The following is a 23324-nucleotide window of genomic DNA, read 5'->3' on the forward strand; positions in this document are numbered from 1 at the left end:
ACCTTAAAACAGCATCCAAGCTATTTGTGAAGAGGAAAGGTTATTTGGAGAGCCTTAGATGTAGGCAATGAAACTGAAAGATATTCACAATGAGATCACAACCTTTGTAGCCAGTTCTCCCTGGACGGGGGGCGACATAAGGGGGATGTGTGCACTGGTGGAACATATGGAGTTTAGATGTGTGAAGAATACACGGAGAGCATGGAAAATTAGACGAACACAGCAGTCCATCTTCCTGGTATTTCATCACATGTATGTACGTCTGATCATAAACTACTGCTCTATACAAGACATTGCGCTGTAAACCTGCACACATGGAAAGCTGAGAAAGTGCCTTGGAATAAAGTATCTCTACGGTTATATGCATTTCTTAATAGACTAATAAACTGCAGACATCACATGCTGTGTTTATTATATTCTTCATGGGAGTTTTGTGAGGCTGGGTTATACCTGTGGAAAAAGGCATGAGAAATCTTCAGTGTTGTGCCGTACATTTGGCCCACCATGATGGTCTAGGTGACAGAGGAAACAGCTGTTGGGGTGCCACAAAGTGCTGCACCAAATCAGTTTACAATCGTTGTTTTCAAGTTCACATTCCTTTCTTTAATTTACAGGTATGTGCCGGCTATCGTTGTGTGCTCATGCAGCAGTTACTTTTCATGATTAGTACTTTCACTTCGTAGATGACAGATATGTTGCATTTGTTTGGATGCAAGTGCTTCTGCAGTAAAAGAGTGGCCCTTTCGATCACTACTAATTGAGCAATAACTGCCACTGTGATGCATTACTTGGAAGTTTGAACTTGAGATTTAAAACATGACATTTTTTTTTCTTAAACAGTAAATTCTGGCATTGGAACACCCTTGTTTTGATGTCAGGGGCTAAATTTTATAATGGAGCCAGAAACAACTGGCCCATGATTTATTGCAACACTTATATAAATCCAACATTGTCTACTTAGTTGGCCTGCAAACATCATCACCATTTCCCAGCTTATAAACCATATGCTTTAGTGTCTAGCCAGGGCTCGTCCATTAGGGTCTAACCTCAAGCTTTTGCTCATTATACCAAAAAACTATGTGCCAGATTTGTCAGAAAATACACAAAGATATTGTAAGCCTACAGGAAAGGAATATGATTAAATTTTCTGAATGAATGTTAAATGTGCATCTCTTATTTAGAATCATATATGTAATTATATTAATTATATTGTGTAAAAAATAAGTCAGAAAATAAAGTATATTGTTGTTATGATTATGATGACGACAATGACAACAACGATGATGATTATTATTTGTTGTATGTTGTTTATTATTATTATTGATATTCCTCATAGGTCAAGAGCAGTTCATTGCTTATAGAACACAATACCAGCGTTACAAGAAGATGCAGCACATACGCTATCTATGCACAGAACTCCCCGTATGGCTTGCCACAGTTCTCAGCATCCCACAGGCTGCAGTGACAGACAGTTAGCTCTCAGACACAAACACGTCTGCCCAAATACCCTACTTTGCATCTGGACACCATTAGCAGCTCTATAAAAGTAGCATGGGTGAGTAATCAGAGATTACTCAACTCTAAGATACCATGTAGCTTTCACCACTCTTCTAGTGCTCTACTTATGTGCTGGAGCTAGCCAATAACTCTACGTGTACCTTAACCATTAGAGTGCAAGAGTAAAGATTTTCTTTGAACATCTGTTATGGTGCTTGTTAACTATTGACTATTTAAAGCTTTTTATTTTGCACATATTAAGTCAGAATTCCACTCTGCCCCTGATTTTATCTATCAGTCAAAACCGTATTTGGTTATGCTGCAGCAGAGTCCAGAGGTCAGGATAAGGGGAAAGGGAAAAAAGATGCCTCACTGTCTGCTAATGCCAGCACATTTCATTGTGGTTCCATTTAAGGAATGCTAAGGAGTAGGTTTCCATCTGATTTTAATTATTTTGGCTTTTCCTCTGCTCATTTAGATCAATCTGGCTTTAGGGATTGATGTTTTCTTAGGCGCACATCAGTTTACAGGTCTGTCCCTGAAATTAAGCCTTCATATGATTCTGCCTCCTGGGACATGACCTTGACTCCAGTCAGGTTTGATTCTTCTTTTCTCCTCTCTTTTTTTTTAAAATTTTTTTTTCCACTCTATACTGCAGAGTATGGGGCAGAGTTTAGATTTTGTTTTAAAATCCCTTGCACAGTTTCTAGAGATTTTTGGGGTGGGATTGCAGGCTGAAAGAGTACAGAGAGAGGGAAAAGGAGGGAAGCCCCTTCCCTCATCTGCCCAAAGCATTTACCGCGCTGCTGTTTGGACTGCCTGGCTCTTAAACACCAAAATGAGTTTTCCTTCCAATGGGACAAGCTACTAGGCATTTTCTGGAAAATTACTTTTGCCCTGACTGAGAGGAGAGCTTGGAGAAGGAGGTAAAAGACACACCGAGCCAGCTGCTCTTCGTTTCCAGTGCGGGCTGTTGCCGTGTCACTCTCCTTCCTGTTTAGACTCGGGATCATTAGTTGGAATTCCTACGTGTGTGGGTGACAGCGCTTAACCGCTGTCAACAGGACGCCGCTTCTTTCTTCTGTCCTTTCTCTCTCTCTCTCTCTGTCTGTCTCTCTCTCTCTCTCTCTCTCTCCTCCTCCTCCTCTCTCCCCCTCTCCCTCCCTCTACTCTCAGTCTCCACCTCTGGAATGTGACGTCCCGGGAGGATCCCCCCTCCTCTCGTGATAGACGAGGGGATTGTGGAGGAAATAAGAATTACGTTGGAGGAGAATCTCAGACACAACGGGACAATTAAGCTCCTGATCTCTGGAGGGGAGGAGGGGGAACTGCCATCAACCTTCTGGCGGGAGTTTCCAACCAGGGTGTCAGTTTTCTTTTTGATCTCTGGAACGAGGTGCCGTTGCAGCCACTACTTTAGACTGAAGCTGGAACATTCCTCTTTCTTTGGCGTGGAGAGAGCAGAGGACCTACAAGTGCTCTGCTGCAGCTAGGACCCATGCACCTGCTTCTTTTCATTTTTTCTTACACCAGAGAAAACCTGACTCTCTCTTTTTTCTGGAATCTTTTTTTGTTTTCATGACTGGCCATTTGTGTCTTCCCTCTTCTTGTAAGTTCATGTAAAACAAGGGAGAAAGCAAGCGTAATTTTGTTTTTCAGTTCCCCTGTAAGTAGAAACTCCTGGAGCACTGGAACCAAGGCCAACCAAGGAATTCATCATTTGATCTTTGAGCATCTGATCCCTTTTGGATGTAGTGTTGATTTTGACCTAATAAACTTTTGCAGATTATTGATTTTTTTTTTTTATTTGATTGAAAACAGAGCTGCTCTTCCTGGAACTCCGTCTTGGTGTGTGGTCAGTTTCAAAGATTCCTGCAGGGAAGTGCAGTGTGTGCATGCTGAACATGAAGGGGAGTGTGGCGGTGCTATGCGCCGCTTTGCTGCTCCTGTGCGGTGCCCTGGAGTGCGGGGGTAGCACGGGTTCAAGCACCGCGCTTTCAGGACGTGGAATCACAGGTGTCCAGCCAGGGCAGGGCAGGGGTCCGGAACAACGACGGAAAGAGGAGCCGCTGCAAGATCGGAGGGATGAGGGGGTCATGGATGACCCCAACGTAGAAGGGGAGGCTGACAAGCCCAAACCAAAGACCAAGAAGTCCCCTGAGGAAGTCCTGGCAGGTAAATGGGAAGCTGACTTAATCGTGATTGCTTAAACCCCTCTGCTACAATACAGGCAGAGCCCCAATGTGAACAGCAATAGTTGGCTTTCAGTGAGGCGTGCATTAACTTGAAGGGGGCATGCGGCATGCTGGTGTTAATGTATTGACAATGTAAAATATACTACAGTGGAACCTTCAAGAAAAGGTAATGAACCTCACACTCACACCAGACCCATCTCAGTAGATCACATATGGGTCCACACTTCGCACTTAGATGTAATGCATACTGCAAACTTGAGACATAGTAAACTGTGTTTCAGTTGGTCCTCACTGCTGTTCTATTGCTCTTACTGCTATTCTGTTCCAAATAATGATTAAAATAGCAGGTTAAGAAGGCCAGGAGTAAACAACAATCACAGCTGGCCCTCATCATGAGCACAGTGATAAGCGGGGTTTATGTGTTCCTCTACCCCTGCCTCCCCTCTCTGTCCTTCTCTGTTGCTACAGTCAGACTAAAGGATCTCTGTGGTTAAATCTGCACAGGCAAGCGATGGAAAGTAAACCAAGCATTTGGTTAAAATACCACACAGCCGTCTGCGTGTTCCAGCAGCCCTTGATTTAAGATACCCCTTGGAATTATGCCGCCATCCCTGCAGTTACTACATCTTTCTTCACTGGTGTTTAACAGAGATGTTTTTTTAATAGTGGAAAATGTGTGTGTGTGTGTGTGTGTGTGTGTTTTCAGTCTACATAGAAAAGTCTCCATGACCTGACAACAGTCTGGAGTAACAGGAAGGTTTAGTCCCCAGACAGGTCATTGTAGTCTACAATATTGTGTGAATGTATCTCCTGTGAACATCTCTGAAACTGGCACAGTCAGTCAGGAGTATTTTTCCTGGAACAGTCTCTAAACAGGCGGTTTCTGATACAGTGCATTATATAACTTATTACTATCTGGAGATTGTTCTTGAATTACTGTTTTTACTGGCCACTGAAAGTACTTTCAATTTTGGCATGCAATGCGCTGACACAACAATTTTGCATATGAGTTCAAAAGCATTTCCAATACCTTCTCTTTGAATTGTATTTGAATTGCTCACAGCATGGTGGGAAGTAAAATTACTACACAATACAATTAATATGTAAAAGAAAATATGAGCAAGAGAGACATTTTCTAACATATCTCTCCCCATTCTGTCTGTGGATATGTTTGTTTTCAGATGGTCCCTGTTAGAGTACCAGCAATTAAAAAGACTGGGTGCAATTATATGCAATTAGTACAGTACATCTGCTATTGTGTGCACCCTCTGCAATGCAAGTGAATAGGACACAATTCTTCTGTGCTGAAACGATGCGATTTTTTTCATTATAATGAGAACACCCCCAGGAACCATAATTTACTAATTAAAAGAACATGAATCCCACAAGCTTCTCAGTGTTATACATCAGAGTATAAAACGTCTCTGGATGAGCAACAAGAAACAGGATTTATGTGGCTTACAAGCACTAATGATGTTACAATGTTTCTGGGCTATACGCTCATTGTAGTTAATTAGAGCTCAGGGGAAGGAAAAAATTTTCCATGAAAACAAAATGACTGCCACTGGTCTACAGTGCTTTAAAAGAAACATTAATCATTAATAGTATTAATCACGGCAACTATGGAAAATGAAAAGGGCCAAAGCTGCAAAACCCACAGAATATTGAATTTCGTCTGGTCTAGAAGGAAGTGTAATGGGAGATTGCCAAGTTTGATTCACCGTAAATTAATATTGGATGCCTTGTTATGTAATAAGCACAAAATCCATAGATATTTGTTAGTAGGTTTAGGGGAAGAAGGGAGATCAGGTTCGCAGGCACCTGAAATTGTCTTTGGGGGTGGGGGGATGAAGGAGATTACATTTGCCATCTGATTCGGTCAACATTTGTCCTTAAGTTTCTCTCATTTAAATGCACAAACAAGCTTCGGTGCATTCGGTGATCACAAAAATAATGTCCATATTGACATTATATTACTATACTTGCATAAAGTAAAAGTGTTTGTTGTGATTAATTCCAAGCATAAGTGATGTTTTGGCTTTTCACTGCTCCACAAAGCTGTATTCTGCATGGAGGGAGTTCATTTGGGGACATGAGACAGGGAGGCAGCTCACAGAGCAGGTCTGTTGACACAGGATGTCACGTCAACAGCACAGGCCCGATAGAAAGCTAAATCACTGTGCTGATGAGGAGATTGTGTGTGTGTGTGTGTGTGTGTGTGTGTGTGTGTCTTCCTCCAAAGAGGCTGTGTGTTTCAGTGAAATGGAGCTGCCTTGTGAGGACATCTATGTATCTATCAATCTGTATCTATCTGAATTAGTGCAATTTACCTCAAATATGTAATTGTCTGCATATATTTTATATATGAAAGTGGCAGTAATTTATAATTGTTGTAATATATGCATCATATATTTTAATTTAATTTCTGTTTCAGCAATCCTAAATAAAATGGGAGGAGGGGTAAAAAAAGAAGTCTGGTAATACTTGGGGGTATATTATGCCTTTTATTCAGGCTGAAGTAGCTCTGGTCACTTTGTCTTCAGGGCTCATGCAGCACGACTGCTATTGGTCTTTGCCATTGACTTTGAGCAAAATGTATTCACTTAATTTCAGTGTTTTTGTGGATTCGTGCTGATGTACCAGACTAAAATTCTATATATCCATTAGGACAGACCACAATTGCAGATTGCCACTTTTAGCCCTGGCCCTTAATTTTGAAGGGGATCTCTCACCCCAAAGAGACCAGTGCAGTCAAACCTAGCAGGAGAGGGAATGGAAAAAGGGTGTCTAGTGAATAGACTGGAGCCTCTGTTCAGCTTTGCAGGGAAGCTGACGTTAGAGAGCTGAGTAATCCTGTGATGGCCTCATGGAACTGTTTCAGAGCTGCAAGAGCTGTTCCTTAGAGAGCACAGGGTGGGACTTGTGTGTGGGTCTGTCTGTGAGTGCGTGTGTGTGTGTGTGGATATGAACATGATGATGCGGTGTGATGATGAAAAATTATAATAATAATAATAATAATAATAATAATAATAATAATAATAATGGACAACACAAATCCATCATTGCCAGATATACAATGTGTATCATGAGGGCAGTCGGAACAGGGGTGTGGGTAGCTGCTGCAGCAGAGTTCAGTAACTGTAATGGTGAGCAAATGAATGTTCGCAACAGGAGGTGATGTCACCCCCTCGAGCGAGAGCAAGCTTTGGCTGGGGATCTTGGGCTTTGGCTTGGTGGAGTGTGCAAACAGTGAGGGGTGCGGTGCAGAACCCACAGCAAAGCCACCCTTGTTAGATCAGTAACAAATCAGTTATAAAATGCCAAACTGAAAAACAATACTGAAAGCTGCTCCAAACATGGTGCTTGAAATCACCATAGAAGAAAAACTTCTCATGTCATCTCATAAGATATATGGAAAAATTAACACTTGCATGCATTTGTAAGTTGGGCTTAAGGACATTATGTTGGTTGAGTCCAGGGGATAGTGCCTGACAATGGTCCAGATGTCAAAGGCTAACATTAACTTATGGTCAGCAGTTGTCAGACAGGACTATAGCACTGAAGAAAATACCACTGTGGAAAAGGCTAACAGGCTAACTGTCTGGAAACGTCTTGCTGCTACAGCTTTGTTATGTGGAGTGCCAAGGACACCATCACAGCCCAAAACTGAGAGGAGACATAACTTCTGGCTATGCAGCATGGTTGTTTTTTTAAGTGCCTGTGTTAACAACAATGACCAATTTTTTCCCCTCCGAAGGGGAAATATATAAAGCCAGACAACATGTGCAGTCTTTGACCTACTCTCTCTCAGAGGAAAGTTTACCCAGGCCTGCCTGTTCTTGCCTGTGGGCCTCTGTCTCTTGTGATGTGACAGGTAGAACACACAAATGTATGGATACTGCAGGTTGCCCTGGGGGGGAATGAGCTGTGTTCCATCTTCAAGGCAGACACAGCCCAACCTCCCAGAGGCCCTCTTCTTACAGGATAGGGTCCTGGGTTTACAGGTTCAACTCCTGAGATGTTATCACTGTGAGGTTAAGTTGTCAAGCAAACACACATGAATGCCCTGCAGGTTATGAAAGCAGATGATGCTGAGAAGGTTGCCATAGCCATCACTCATGGCAGAGAGGGATTAGTTGCCTTTGGTGACATTAGCATGACTGATGTGGTCTCCCTGTTGTTCCCTCCCCAACCCCCCGACTTACACTTACTACTCGCCAGCCAAAGCTAAGAAAGCAGCTGAGAAGGAGGCCAAGGCCAAGAAGCAGAAAGCCCCCAAGCCCACCAAGAAACCAAAGCCCCCGAAACCCACGAAGAAGCCCAAGCCCACCAAGAAGCCAAAGCCACCCAAGCCCACGAAGAAACCAAAGGAAAAAGTCACCAAGGACAAGGACGAGGGCAAGAGGGAGGAACGGCCCCCAACCAGGCAACCCAGCATAGAGGAGGAGGAGGAGAGGCTTTTGATTGAGCTTGGCTGGGACAAGTGTATGTACCACCTCCCCCCACGACACATAGACACACACACCACACCCCTTATACCCTTTGCTCAAAATCATCCTTGTGCCACGAGCTGCACAGGAGAGAGGTAAGAGGTGACCTTGAACATCCACTGTCCTCAGCTACTGAGGCCTGAGCAAACGCCACTTCTGTGGCTATTTCCTCTGTCTATTTTTGCGTATCCACAGAAAGCACACCCATTTATACCTTAGTGTTCGGAGACAGTGCTGAATTCACAAGTAATGACGCTGACTCTCATGGTAGTACAGTATAAGAAGGTCAGGCTAACTAGTGTTACCAACACCCCAGGAGGGACAATGCTGTCTGCTGCTTGTTGGGAATGATAATATGAACTAAACGCCTTGAATGTAATTTAGATTTATTTTCCAAAACATGGTAACACACTATAATCAACTCATAATTAATAGTTTAGGGGTTTGAAAGGATCTGCCAAAACACAATGGAGGCTGCTGTGTGAATGATTATGTACCGCAGCTGGCTATAAGGGCAAACCATTTTGTAATCACTGTGATCTGAATAAGCCATCAGAAGTATTCCCCATAAATTGCTGTAAATATAGTTGTAATCTACAGCTGTAATGCTGATACTTTCCAAATGAGCCAACTGTGAGGTGAGATGAAAGACATGAAAGTCATGTTAATGTTGAAACTAAAGTTGTGATACGAGTCTCTGCATTGGGTCATTTACTGATGTGTTCTGGAAGACTCTATGCATTCATGACACATGCTGTTTTTTCTCTATAGTGATTCCCACAGTGACACACAAGGAACCTGAAGAGGAGAAGCCTTTATACCCAGAACCTGGTGAGAACAGACATCCAGCAAACTCTCAGTGGCACCCTGTCCGACTTTAGTGTTCTACAGGGAAAAAAAGACATTTAAAAAGATAAATCTCCCTAATAGATTACAGCTGCTTTCAATCACAGGCAGAACAGGAGTGGAATGCAGTGACTAATCAGTGTTCTCAATTCAGATGTGTTCTAGAAACAAAAAGACTTGTATTCTCATTCCCGTGCCTTTTGAGGCATGCACACTTCCTTTTACACCTCATAGAGGGCAAAATGCCTTTAAACAGAGCTCTCTGTTCCTTCACCAAAGCAAATGTGAGTAAATGTGGTGTAGTTAATTAGCAATTAACTGATAACTGGTGAGTTCCATATTTGTAGGAAAAACTGAATGAATGCTCCATTTTGGCTCCTGATGACCTACCTTGTGGGAGCTAAAATGGTGACCAGATTTTGTTATCATCATGCCATAATAATAATTTACGCTACAGTAAAATGCTTGAATCAGATGTCTGATGGTGCTGGCGGTAACCAAGAAACCACAATTGGATGCATATTTTTGACTCTCCTCGGCGCTAGAGCACCAAGAACTTGCACAGCGGGCTCATTTTGCGCTGCTGTGGTCACATATGGCATCGTTGTAAGACTTTGTATTTGTTTTGCAGTGGAGCCAACACCACCAGCCACTGTAACCAAGATGCTGAAGGAGCATGATGAAGACTACTGGGATGCCAGATGCAAGTTTGAAACCATTTCCTTTTTAATGTTACCTCTAACAGGACAGTGTTGCATTCTGGGAAGCAGACAGCTGTATGAAAGGAAGGTAAACTGCAGCTTTTAACAATCCATTTATCCAGGTCCCATTCAGAAAGTATTGCTCTTACATAAAGGAGTGATTCACAATCTGGACACAACGATGTGTTTCACATTAGAAGACAATCAAACATTCCAAGATATACTACAAAACCCATCAGAAAATGTGTCCACTAATTGTCCAAGCTTACTGGACTAAATGCAGTTCTAGGGCTGCATGTTGAAAGAATAACATGCATATCTTCAGAAACTGGAACAAACTCCACTCTCTGCAGCATTTGGCAATGGCAGGTCCTCACAGTTCCATGTTGAGCCATTGAGACATAATTCTAATGTGAGCCCCCAGTTTTGAGCAGGCATTGTACTCTCACTTTCTGCCAAAAAAGTTACAATGTCCTTATTCCCCTCTGACAGATGAGGTGCCAGAACCCTTCCCTGACCGCAAGAAGGCAGTCCCAACAGTGGACTGGCACCAGCCTGTCCCAGGTAAACCTGTGGAGTTTATATGTGTGTGTGTATGTGGGTTGTGTTGATGTTTCACTTATCACTTGGAACTTCATAATTTTAGAGAAGCATCCACTTTAAACATTTGCTCACAGCAGAGAGTTTAGATTGCAGGGTTTGTGTAGTTTACACAATAGCTTGTTTGGATGAAAGCTATGTGAGCTCTCTGGCCTGAGGGACGAGGTGGGCGGTCTCATCACATTACATTTCAGATTGAGGGTATAGAGAATGTGCTTGCAAATCAAAACCTGTAATTATGATAGAAGGAGACTGGCAAAAACACTGCTGTGATCAAGTCACAAACTAACTGGTGCAACTACAGTCTTCTGCTGTGGTAGTCGTCATGAAAGACAGTAATGGTACTTATGGTGAACTCCACTTACTGTATGACGTCCATGCATAAATTACCTACTGTGGAAAACAGACGTTTCTGGACGCCACATTCATAACTGAACAACTGAAAAAAAAAGGGGTAGAGGAGGGTGCAGAATCACAAACATGGTGACACAATGGTGAAAGCATAGCGGGTATTAAATTTCAGTTTTGGTGCATTCAAGTTTAAGTTGTTGCTTTCTGAACCTCAGCAGCAAACCTATTTTAAAAACTGGTAGCAGTATAGAGGAGCAGTTAATGGTGCTGGCCTGGTGAGGGTATGAGTTTAGTGCCTCATGTGAGGGAGAGAAACATTCATAGGAAGATGTACCAGCAATCCCCCATGTTAAAGAATGTGCGTAGATAAAGAATCCAGCATGCTTCAGAGTGCATTCAACTCTTTTCCTGGAGGAGGTACTGGCAGACATACATGCAGACATCTCACTTGCAAGCTAGCACTTCTCCAGCTACTTCAAACATGCATGCATGCATGTGCAGATCTATAACATTATGTGAAATGTATCACCCAATAGGAATAGCTAAACAGGTAAAATAAATCTTACACTCATTTGCTGCTGGGAATGTTCTGCTGCTCAGATGACTATCAGAGGGTGTAATACATATACTATATACTGTATGTATGTCTTTCCTCTGTTGAAATGGTAACCACTGTCATTATTAATTCTCCTGTATACCATAATTATGCCAAGAGAATCAATCGCCTCACGTGTGCCATCTTCAGTTTGATTTTAAATTGTTCTAAATCATGTATTTTGTAGTAAAATTCACAATGTGATTATTTACATGATGTACTGACACTGACAGAGATCGCATTTAACGATATGCTGATATGCCATTTTTTCCATAAGGGATTCTGATGCTTTGCCTTTTATTTGATCTAGCAGGGTCAACTCCCCCACCCTATGAAGTTCCATGGTATGAAGAATATGACTATGGAGAAAGTATGTAAACCTCGCCTGTTCTCCACTCTCCTGCCTGTCTTTGTCTTATACCATGTGACTTTCATGTGAATACTGAAAACACTGCTTGAAGTAAAAATCAAAGAAACAAGAACACATATTGCAGAAAATTAGGTTAGAATTCTCCAGACAATCCGATCATGCAAAAAAGTATACCTGAGGGTTGTTGGTCAAAGACAATTTAGTGAAATTGATTCGTTTTGGGGCATTATCTAATTAATATACTGAAGAATGAATTGACTTTTAATAATAACCAAAGCACACACAGAGGATATAAAGTCTGACACCAGGTCAAATATGTCTGTCAAGACTGAGCTATTAAATGTTAAAGCCCAAATACAATTGTCAAGATTTATCAATGAAAAAATGCAAGAAACTCAACTTCTGCATTCTCAATAAATCACACTGGTGTACAGTACACATTAATCAAAGGATTTCTGGGACAAATTTTCAGTTATGGAATGTGCATTATGTGTGGGGTGTTATTGACTGCCTTTCAAAAATATTCCTGTTTTCTGAACACTTACCAGTCTCACTTGTCTGTGTCCACAGTCGCTGCAAGGAAGATGGAAGAAGAGAGGGAAAAAGCAAGAAAAGAGAAGGAGGAAAGAGGTAGTTTCTTTTAAAATGTGCCCGAATTTTAGGAAAACCTGCTTACAACACAACAAGCTGAAAAGAGGGAACAAGAGGGAAAAACAGACATCTATCTGAAGTTACTAACATCTGTAAGAGGCTTTTGGTATGAGGGACTTACTGCTGATCTGACTACACAGAACCACGCTGTGCCTGCACATTAGAGAAATATGGGGTGTGCTATTCACTGTTTAGACTTGGACAGAGAACAAAAGTGAAAACACTGTCAATTAGGGGAAAATATCACAGCATGTTAGCAGGAGTGTGAGGTGGTGTCTCAGGGTTATTAGGGAGTGGGAGAGGGGCTGGGGTTTCAGATTGTTTGGAATGTGGATGGCTGGATGGATGTGAAACTGTAAATGCTGCAGAAGGGAGAGGGAAGGAGAGAGACAGATGGAGAGCAGGAGAGAGAGAGAGAGAGAGAGAGAGAGAGAGAGAGAGAGAGTGGGGTGAGAATGTGGAGTGGCAGAGGGAGGAGAGGATATGTGTGAGAGAGAGACAGAGAGGAAGAGAGACAGAGAGAGAGAGAGTGGGGTGAGAAGGCGATATGAGAGAAAGGGGGGTAGAATGTGGAGTGAGGGAAGGAGAGAGAGAAACTGAGAAGATGAAAGATCTTAAAAAACAACAGCTGCTGCCACGTGTTGAGTCCTCACGGCAGTCAGTGAGAGGCAGAGAGAGGGCTTCATTTTGCATCTTTCAGGATTTCCTGTGTGGAGCACAGAGTGGTGGCTTTATAGGAGATATATGGTGTCTTCTGTAGGTTGCGGAGGGTAATAGAGCTGGAAATAGTGTCTCACTAAACAGAACTGCCAAAAAAGACCACATTTATACACTCACAGAAAAGATATAATATACAGTCACACTTTTTTAGCAAACAATTTATTGGATCTTCCACACAAGGCTGTCACATATATTTTGCAATCTGTTGTACATTTACTGAGGAAAGACCTGATCTGTTCTCCACATTTCTTAGCACAGAAATATTAAATTAATAGCATTAATATTTGAAACAGCCACCATACTCTACCAAAGTGCTGCTCACAGGAGACTGTTTTATGATCCTTATATTGCGCTTGGCTCTGCACTATAGTCAGCTGGTCAACTCTGCTACTTATGCCCTAATGCTGACTCAAACAATATTCTCAGAAATGCGCTTATACACTTGTGTTTTCATCAGGTGTGTCCTATGCAAGACATCAATGCATCAATTAATCAACCACTCAATCATAAACAGTTCATACAGTCCCATAGGAAAACCTTGATATATAATACAGAAAACCTAAATATTTTAAGACATTATGTAAGAAGTATTGTATAAGTGTCAGATTAGGGGTCAATTTCATTTCCATTCAAGAAACTGAAATTCAGTTCATTAATACATTGCAATGTATAAATGTAAACAATGTAAATTGTCCTTGGTATGGACATCAGTTTAGAAACAACACAATGTAATACAGTGAATATTAGGCACTGAATGGCATTAATTTTAAATCATTACTTGGAAATCCAGGGCACATAGATCCATTTTGTAAATACATCCACTTAATTATGATTATTATATATAAATAAATTATATATAGCAGGTCTTCTATCATTCTTCACCAACATATACATCTTTCACTTTAACCCAGTGAGTGTTTCCTCTGAGTTAAATCTGGAATATAGGTGTGTTTGCCCATGGGTACAATAGCAGTGGCCCACATGGGAATCAAACCAGTAACCTTTGGGTTATGAACCCTGCTCCTATGAAATCCACCACACTGCTGCCTTAGACAAACATGTCTACTTTAGGTGACAAGTTGGAAATCTGTGGGGCAGCATGCGGACTCACCTTGTTTTATGGCCATTTTCATATAGCGGAGAAACAGAGGAAGCTGTGGGAGGAGGAGGAACGTGCCAGAGCTAAGCAGACGCCTGTCCTGACTGAGCCAAAGAGTAAGGGCACCACTCCCGTTGCAACGGCCGTTGACCCCCAACTTCATTTTGTAATGCTGATAAGGTTGACGCATCTGCAAATGTTGGCAATCCAGTACACATATGTTCCTGGTATTTTGTTAGTTGTTAGTACCAGCCTCACTATATTAATATATTACTGCATTTTGTGTCAGTGCTATCAGCCTTTGACAGCAGGTTTTTAAGTTAGGTGGAAAACAATAGATGTGATGGACCTCTGCTCCTCGGACCCAGCTTGCTGTGCTTACAGAACAGGCTCTGAGTCACAGCGTCTTCGCAGCAGAAATTCTCTATCATTCCCAGCTGTGCTGAACATTCCAAAGGGGGAAAAAGGAAAAACACTGAGTCACCCTGCAGGGAGTGTGGTGGAAGAGGCGCTGATCTGCCGCAGACTTGCCAGCGATGCTGGCGTCTCTGTGATGCAGCAGCATTTCCTGTAGAAATCGGCACAGGCAGTCTACTGAAGAAAGAACACACCAGTGGACAGCAAGCTGAATACAAAGCAACTGACTTCAACTGTAAACACATACATAAAAAATGCATCAGCAGAGGTTCAGGTCTGGAGCTCATTAAGAGAAAATCTATCCCCCACCCCTACTGTATTTCTGGTGCTTGGAAACCATGTCCCCGTACAAACTGGGTTATGGAGCTCTAAACATGGTACATAATCTGAACCAATGAAGGTTTTTATCTAGACTTCTTTGCCAGGCTGCCCCCAGTTCACCCCAACAAATTCTTTGATAGACCTATTATGACCTCATCGATACTTTTACAAGTAATTTGAGATTACTTGTTTTGAAAATGGGACCCAATTTACCTGTGAAATCAGGGGTATGACAACAAGGACCTTCTGTGGCTTACAGAGACAGGTTTTTACTTAAGGAAAGAAAGGCCTTTTTTGTCTTGATGTCCATGTGTGATTTCATGTGAAGGAGCTGAACCACTGTAGGATGTCTGGGCCTCTTCTCAAAGCGAAAGAGAGTCAGAGAGAGAGAGACATGTCTTTAAGCATTACCCTAGTCCTTTAACGGTCAGCTCTGGAGCCGTGGTTTGGAAGAGCCTGCTCTGTTTTTGGCTCCTTCTAACCCAGATCTTGATCCACTTCTACAGTGGAAGTAAGGGCTGTAAAACCAAATGCAGCGAACACATAACATGTTCTAAGCTGTAACGACAAGTCTGGATGTCTGTGAGACCCATTTTATTGCTCATGTGCTCTTGTAAAGGCACAGAGTGTCGTGCAGACACACGAAACAAAGAGAGCCATGGCTCAACACAACAAGAAACCCGCAACGTCATATGAGCATAATTTCAGCTCGCGTCTCGACTGCCTTCAAAACCAACTTCCTCATTTTCTTTTTAAGATGGAGAACACCGTGGAATGCCAGCATTTAAAGTAATTTTGTTATCCGTTTAATGAGGAAGATGAAGAGCTTCTCACCAGGGCCATGGACTCACTGCTCTGATTGGCATCTCCTACGGTCTGCCTTACAGAGTGCCCCCCGCTTGGGTTGGAGTCTCACCGGGTGGAGAATGACCAGCTGCTGGCCTCATCCATGTCCCATCACGGCCTGGGCCCACAGAGAGGACGCCTCAACATGCAGGTGCACAGCCACACCCACACACACTCCACACGCTGGTTTCCTGGAGACAAGCCACACGCGCTGGTTACCAAGACGCCTTACACGTTGTTTGCCCTGACACATGTAACACACACTATTTTCCTGGAGTTGGAGTACACACAGTCGTCTCCTAAACATGTTCCACACACTAGTCACCAGGACACATGCAACACATGCTGGTTTACTGGAGGCAGGCAGCACACACTAGTCACTTGGATCTAGGTACTCAGGTTAACAGGACCTGACCAGCATTGCTACCCCTTAGCTGGTCACTGTGATATGGAAAGATTGTGATAACGTGTGCATGGCTGTTAACAGCCCTCCGGGGTTAGAGCCATTTTTCCATAGCTCACTGAAGTTTGAAAAAGATTTTTTTGGAATTCTGAGCATGAAAACTGCAAATAGCTATTTTGCCCAGATTTCAGTAGTGCTATGGCACACTGCATCTTGGTAAGACTCTGTAGACATCTGCTCTGCTCTGCTCACCCTGTGATTGACCTTACGGAGATGGGAATCTCCCGCAGGGTTCAGACGATGAGGATGATGTGTACGGGGGAGCCTGGTGCGCTGATCCTGAGGAGAGGGACCACTGGTTTGAAGTGGATGCTCGGCGTGAGGTCCAGTTCACTGGCATCGTTACCCAGGGCAGGGACTCCCAAATACAGTAAGGACCCCCTCTTCCCCCTGTTCAGAACAATACGGGCTGTCTGCCACTGGATGACTCCCAGAAAAAGCATGCCATTGTGAAAGATTGAAGGTTTTAGTGATGCCACGCATCAGTGCTAGATGAAAGGAGTGTTTGGTATGCATGAATGAGGTGGAGCTTAATCTAAGCATAAATTTTTGTCAATGAGAAATGAGACATGGAAGTATGGAATTGCAAGGCTGTAATGCTGACAGTTTGTGGTAACGTGTTTGTGTACGGTTCTGTTCTCTTCAGTGAAGATTTTGTCACCTCGTACCACGTGGCCTTCAGCAATGACAGTCGAGATTGGACAGTGCTTCATGACGGCTATGCAGAGTGGGTGAGTCAAAATCATCCAAGTTAATTTCCCCAATGACTACTCAAAACTGCTGAGCATATGTATCACTGTGCTGTTTCAGTGTATACTACCGGATGGAATGATTCAGTGATTTCTTTTTTAGCCATGTGATTAACATTGTTGATAGAGGAATTGTTTTGCATGCCAGGTTAATGTCCACACTCCACATCCTTGGTAATTATGGGATGAAGTAGTCTCTGGTTTTGGGAGGGGTGGTGGTTGAGTGGCAGGATTCAAAACCCCTCTCCCTTGTCCCGCTCCACAGCTGTTCTTTGGGAATGTGGACAAGGACACGCCAGTGATGTCACAGCTGGCTGAGCCCGTGGTGGCCCGCTACATGCGCATTTTACCACAGAGCTGGAACGGCAGTCTGTGCATGAGGGTGGAGGTGATGGCCTGCCAGCTGACCAGTGAGTGTAGCCTCTCCCCCATCAGTCATGGGCCAACAGCTCTACGCCCATGAGCACTGCCTGTTCAGCCCCACCCTTCAGATCCAGTCCTGAGGCTCTGCCTCCATCAGCCTGCTCCTATTCCTTTCCCCCACCTCCACCCACAGCACCAAGAGCAGTGCTTCAACACATTCCCCACAGTGTGATGCTTTAACGCTCCCTCTTAACCATGTATTCCCATCCTCACAGGCCGCTTTCAGAGCGAGAATGAGGTCACACCTGCGGATGACTTAGACTTCAGGCATCACAACTACAAAGAGATGAGACAGGTGAGTGTGACCTCTTCTCTATTCAATCTATACACAATGTGCTTTGACCTAAACTTTGCTTTGTTGTTCAGTGAACTGTTGTTTTTTTCAGTTCTTATCCAGTATCATGACTAATGCGGTCATGTTGTACAAAGATAAGAAATAAAGCATGTGTATACAATTTACTCAAAGTTAAAGAAAAATGCATAGCGGCTAGGTTCAATAGAGCCATAACTGTCATACAAACCATTCATTCCCAACAGTTCCAGCATGGGTTCAGGGGCCCAGCATCTTAAGCAAAGGGTTAACAATAACTGTGTGTCAGTAGCTCAGTTTCAAATTCAAGAAACCAAATTCTATCAGCTCGGCCTTGATTAGAGAAGAAACTGCTCTAACCTTTTCCTCCTGCTCCTTTTCCCTCCCCCCTTAAAAACCCAGCTGATGAAAGTGGTGAACGAGGAGTGCCCCAACATCACCAGGATTTACAACATAGGGAAGAGCTCCCAGGGGCTAAAGATATATGCCATGGAGATCTCCGACAACCCCGGGGAGCATGAAACAGGTGGCCGGGAGATGCCGTTACTCTGCTGGGAATACTGTGCGGACAATTGCATCCATCTGTCTTTCATTTAGCTTCATAGAGATCTGAACAGCACTGACATGTCTGTGATAACTCTCCATTGCTGTTATGAAAACAGCAATATGTGTTTGGGGTGTCAGATACAATCGAAACAGAATCGCATCTGAAATCTGTAGAAAAGAGCAGATGAAAAGAGAAGTGCAGATAAGTGGTGGTATTAACCCTGCCGTTCACAATACGGGACCTCTGTCCCATTTGATTCTTCTGAGACAACTCTGAGCAACATTCCTCTGTCTCCACCAGGTGAGCCGGAGTTCCGCTACACGGCTGGCCTCCACGGAAACGAGGCACTGGGGAGGGAGCTGCTGCTGATGCTCATGCAGTTCCTGTGCAAGGAGTACAACGATGACAATCCGCGAGTGCGCCGCCTGGTGGACGGAGTGCGCATCCACCTGGTGCCCTCGCTCAACCCCGACGCCTATGAGCTGGCTTACGAAATGGTCAGGGACAAGTCGTTTCTGCCCATTCAGGCTTAAGCATCATAAACTGTGGGGTTTTTTTTGTTTGGTCATTGTGACGTTCTTATGTACTTTTGCCTTTGCTAGGGCTCTGAAATGGGCAACTGGGCTTTAGGCCACTGGACAGAAGAAGGGTATGACATCTTTCAGAACTTCCCTGACCTCAACAGCATCCTGTGGGGGGCAGAGGACAGAGGCTGGGTCCCAAGGATCGTACCCAATCACCACATTCCCATTCCGGAGAACTTCCTGTCCCCAAATGGCTCGGTAAGCCTTGGTCAGAGAAGCACAGATCAATAGTCCTGTTAAGGGCAGACCCTGAGTCAGTTTGGGCGTTGGTAATGGTAGTGGTTAGGATAAGGGCTGCGTTAGCAGATATGAGGTTGCTACTTGGGATGACTGTTTGCAGAGAAAAAAAGGAAGTGGGACGTTATTCTGCGATGGACTGACAGTTTTTACATTAAATCAGGCCTGAAAACCAGACCCACAGACCGCATGCCTCAGCTTTCCATCAGACTGCTCTTTTAGTCACATCCACAATGATTCAGTGATTCAGACAATTCAACCAATTCTTTCATAGATCTAAATTTAAAGTCCAACCAATGCGTAGTTAACAAAAAACAGTGGTCAGCAAAAAATGGCATATTGGTACTCTCAGACATACATATGATAGAGCAGAGCTGAAAATAGACCAGAGATGCAGATGTTAATTAGCTATGTTGTAAATACTTTAGGCACGCTAAAGTAAGAGCATCTGCTAAGTTACTAAATGTAAATGTGAAAAGGTGTATATATATATGTGTGTGTGTGTGTGTGTGTGTGTACGTGTGTGTGCTTGCATGTGTGCTTGCGTGCTCGTGTGTGTGCATTCCAGGTTGCTGTGGAGACCCGCGCTATCATTGCCTGGATGGAGAGGAACCCGTTCGTCCTGGGGGCCAACCTCCAGGGAGGGGAGAAGCTGGTGGCGTACCCCTTCGACATGCAGCGGCCCGCCAAGGCAGGAACGGACAGCCGGGCGGGCCGGCGCAGGGGGCGCCAGGGCGAGGAGTACGAGTTCAACGAGGAGACGTGGGCACGGATCCAGAGGCAGAATGAGGGCGAGCTCCGGGAGACAGCCGACGATGCCATGTTCCGCTGGCTGGCCACGTCCTATGCCTTCAGCCACCTCACCATGACCGAGACATACCGCGGATCCTGCCACACTGACGACGTCACCGGCGGACAGGGCATCATCAACCGTGCCAGCTGGAAGCCCGTTGTGGGCAGTAAGTGCAGGATTAAAAGGGTTTCTTTATTCCAAATATTAGCTTGTCTTACAGCAAAAGCACTGGCCACTGCGATATGGATCAATATTTTTCTGGTCCTAATGATTTTATTTTTTCTCTATATGAACCATTGTTGTCACATTGAATACAATGATTTCATGGTAAAATTTAAAAAATGATTCAGCTGTAGGTTTTGTCATACTCTCTAGGCCCATAAGGTGCGTGACCCTCAGGGACATAAGAATTTAAAGATCTCCAGGGGAGAGACACTGTAGACGCATGCTGCATACTGTTGAAAAAAGAACTTTGTCCAAATGATGAGATATTGATTGGAATATCCATGTTGCCTCTTGTTCATTTTAGTAAGTGCAGCACATGCCCCTTCTGTGCTTTTTGCATTCATTTCAATAATATGCAAGTCTAACTAGACAGTCCTCAAAGAAATTATTTAAAATGATTCAAAACTCACAGAGCTCCACCGACTCGCCCAATGAATGGTCTCATCCCAGGTGTAGCTCTGGCACTATTTTTTCTCACCTCTCATTGGCCTGTTTTCATTATCCCTTCCTGTAGGCATGAATGACTTCAGCTACCTTCACACCAACTGCTTTGAGCTGTCCATCTTTGTGGGCTGTGATAAGTTCCCCCACGAAAGTGAGCTGGCACAGGAGTGGGAGAATAACCGTGAAGCCCTGCTGGCCTTCATGGAGCAGGTGAGAGAAATAGGCACTGATCATAGAACAGCCTCAGCTTGTTGGAAATAGCGGCAGGACTCTGGAGGAGTAAGGTAGGAGTAACCTGATCCTGGACAGGCATTGTGGACAGGGGGCTGGAAGAATCCAGAATTCTTTCACAGTTGATTGAAGCATCATTACGCATGTAACACACAGAGCCATCATGTACCACCAGTTACTCACCCATTTAAAACAAAGTTCAGATCAGACAATGATTGACAGAAGACTTAATCTCCAGCTATGAACTTTTGCCTGCATATCTGAAAATGTGTATTAAACACAGGACCTTACGTATCAATGAAGAGACTAAAAACATTGTACTCAGGTAATATTTGGTGGAAAGGAACACACAGACATATCTTTGTTAATGCTGATTATGCTATAATTAACTTATAAGTAACTAATTAAATAAATAAATAGTAATAATTCTGTATGTCGATGTGCAATAGTTGTGTTGTGAGCCCTGGATGTCTTCTCTGTCCTTTTGTCAGGTCCATCGTGGGATCAAAGGCGTTGTGAGAGATATGGAGGGGAACCCTCTCGCCAATGCCACAGTGTCTGTGGAGGGGATCAGGCATGATGTCAAAACAGGTGAGCGCCCCCTGGGCCCAGTCACAGCACTTGCAAGGTACAGAAGTCAGAAGTGGACACAAGCAAGGACTGCAGTCCAGTTCCATCCCTCTTCCATCTTGTGCAAATGTTAATTGCGGTGAGCTTTGTATATATGCCATAAAAAATTGCCTTGATGCTTGCCTGTTCTGATAACTGTGTATTATGGGGGAAGACTTCAGTCAATACCACCTGCAAGACTGTGTATCTGATGAAGTCCATCCACATGCTGTTGATAGCTATGAGAAAATTAAAGATTAAAGTTGTGAGTACAGATCCATGGAAGGCATAGAAATGTATAAATGTAATCCACTAGTAAACGTTATGTTATTATGTATGTTATTTAGTGTTGATGGTCACCCCCTATTCCTCTACCCCACAGCACCCACAGGTGACTACTGGCGTCTCCTGAACCCAGGAGAGTACCGGGTGACAGCACGTGCTGAAGGTTACACCCCCCAGACACGGCTGTGCATGGTTGGCTACGAAGCAGGGGCCACGCCTTGCAGCTTCACCCTGAACAAGTCCAACTGGGAACGCATACGGCAGATCATGGCCCTCAACGGGAAGAGGCCCATCCGACTGGTCACCCAGAGTGCGGGCAGCGCAGGAACCGGAAACAGGGGTGGAACTGGGAACACGAATGCGAACGCAAACGCGAACAGGAACGGGAATGGGAACGGTAACGGTAACGGGCAGGTCGTCAGGGCAGGCACCGGCGTTGTCCCCGGCTCCCGCCAAGCCCGTCTGCGTCGTCTGCGCATGATGCGTTTACAGCGACTGCGGCTGCAGAGGCTGAGAGGCAACCTCACTACGACCGTGCCACCAACCACGACCACCACCACCACCACCACCACCACGCCCATCCCCTCCACCACCACCACCACCACCACCGAGCTCCCAACGGAGACCACTACTTCCTGGTATGATTCCTGGTTCCCCGTGGATGATCCCGTAACCACCGGCGATGCTCTACTCCCTGAATCCGAGCCCACACAGGACTACAACTTTGAGTACAGAATAGACGACTATTAAACTCCCAATTAACAGCACACCACCTTCATGCCATGGCGGGCGTGCAACAGGGCCGTCCCGTCAAATGCCCGTCACATTTGTATATGTATGTCTTAAAGCGTGCCCTGCCTCCAGATCTTTGAGCAAAAATACTTTTCCCACTGGCCTACACATATGTGAGCACGTTCTTGTAAAGAGCCTGTAGATGTGGTTCCTCCTTTCTGTTGAGCAGAAAAGAGACATCTAAATTCCCTCCCAACCCGGTCAGATGGTGGCCTCTGAAGAATGAACTGAAACTGAAGTGGACTCTCGTTTCAGGCATTGAACAAAGGCCTAACCCATGAATGTAGTTTATAGAGACTAAAGCAGCACAGTTGATATAAGAAGATTTGTCTAGTAACAGACAAGAGGAAATCTTGATACAAATTTGAGAATCTCATTACTTGTGAGTTAACTCCAAGCAAGCCAAATACACAAGCAAAAAAAACAAATCAACAGCAGGGGAAATGCATCATTTGCAATTGATTTAAATAACTTTTCCTTGTTTGCTTCAAATTATCTTCCATTAAATTCCTTTTTCTAGGAAATTCTTGGACTACCAAAACCATGAAAATGTTTATTTGGTTTTTAATAAAAGCAGAAGTTTTAATCCAACTAATCTCATTTACCGTTTTACTTATTCTATTAGAAAAACAGAAACGATTGAGAGTAGATTTCTGAAGCTAAAAAGATAAAAAAAACACATTTAATGCTTGCTTTTCAGCAGTCACACAACTATAAAAAAACTCATGAAATTACTAAGAGGAATTTCACTATTAATAAAGGTTGGGTTTTAGTCTGGGTTTGTGTCACATAGTGACACAGTCAGAAGCTCTAACAAATAATGAATCTAGACAATTACAGGAGGTAACTGATAGAGAGGAATTCTGGAGATACAATATATTTAATTATAACAAAAGAACATTACAATGACAAGAACATGCCTTTCACCCCTTC

The 23324-nt window shown here is 43.8% G+C and overlaps 1 protein-coding gene across 2 annotated transcripts; it reads left to right on the forward strand.

Moving 5' to 3' along the window:
• Nucleotides 1-3303: 3303 nt before the first annotated feature.
• Nucleotides 3304-22825, forward strand: LOC118777724 (inactive carboxypeptidase-like protein X2). Of its 2 annotated transcripts, none has more exons than XM_036528844.1 (20): nt 3304-3672; nt 7914-8177; nt 8954-9013; nt 9660-9731; nt 10222-10293; nt 11586-11645; nt 12216-12275; nt 14154-14231; nt 15741-15850; nt 16393-16532; nt 16809-16893; nt 17177-17321; nt 17550-17629; nt 18047-18170; nt 18492-18688; nt 18794-18973; nt 19581-19971; nt 20545-20684; nt 21197-21296; nt 21697-22825. In XM_036528844.1, the coding sequence occupies exons 1-20, from the start codon at nt 3393-3395 to the stop codon at nt 22347-22349; spliced, it is 3291 nt and encodes a 1096-aa protein (XP_036384737.1). In that variant the 5' UTR covers nt 3304-3392; the 3' UTR covers nt 22350-22825. The 2 variants fall into 2 exon arrangements, with proteins under 2 accessions (XP_036384737.1, XP_036384738.1); XM_036528845.1 differs by having other exon boundaries at nt 11589-11645.
• The last annotated feature ends 499 nt before the right edge of the window (nt 22826-23324 follow it).

This window comes from Megalops cyprinoides, chromosome 5 (genome assembly GCF_013368585.1).
Source record: "Megalops cyprinoides isolate fMegCyp1 chromosome 5, fMegCyp1.pri, whole genome shotgun sequence".
NCBI lineage: Eukaryota > Metazoa > Chordata > Actinopteri > Elopiformes > Megalopidae > Megalops > Megalops cyprinoides.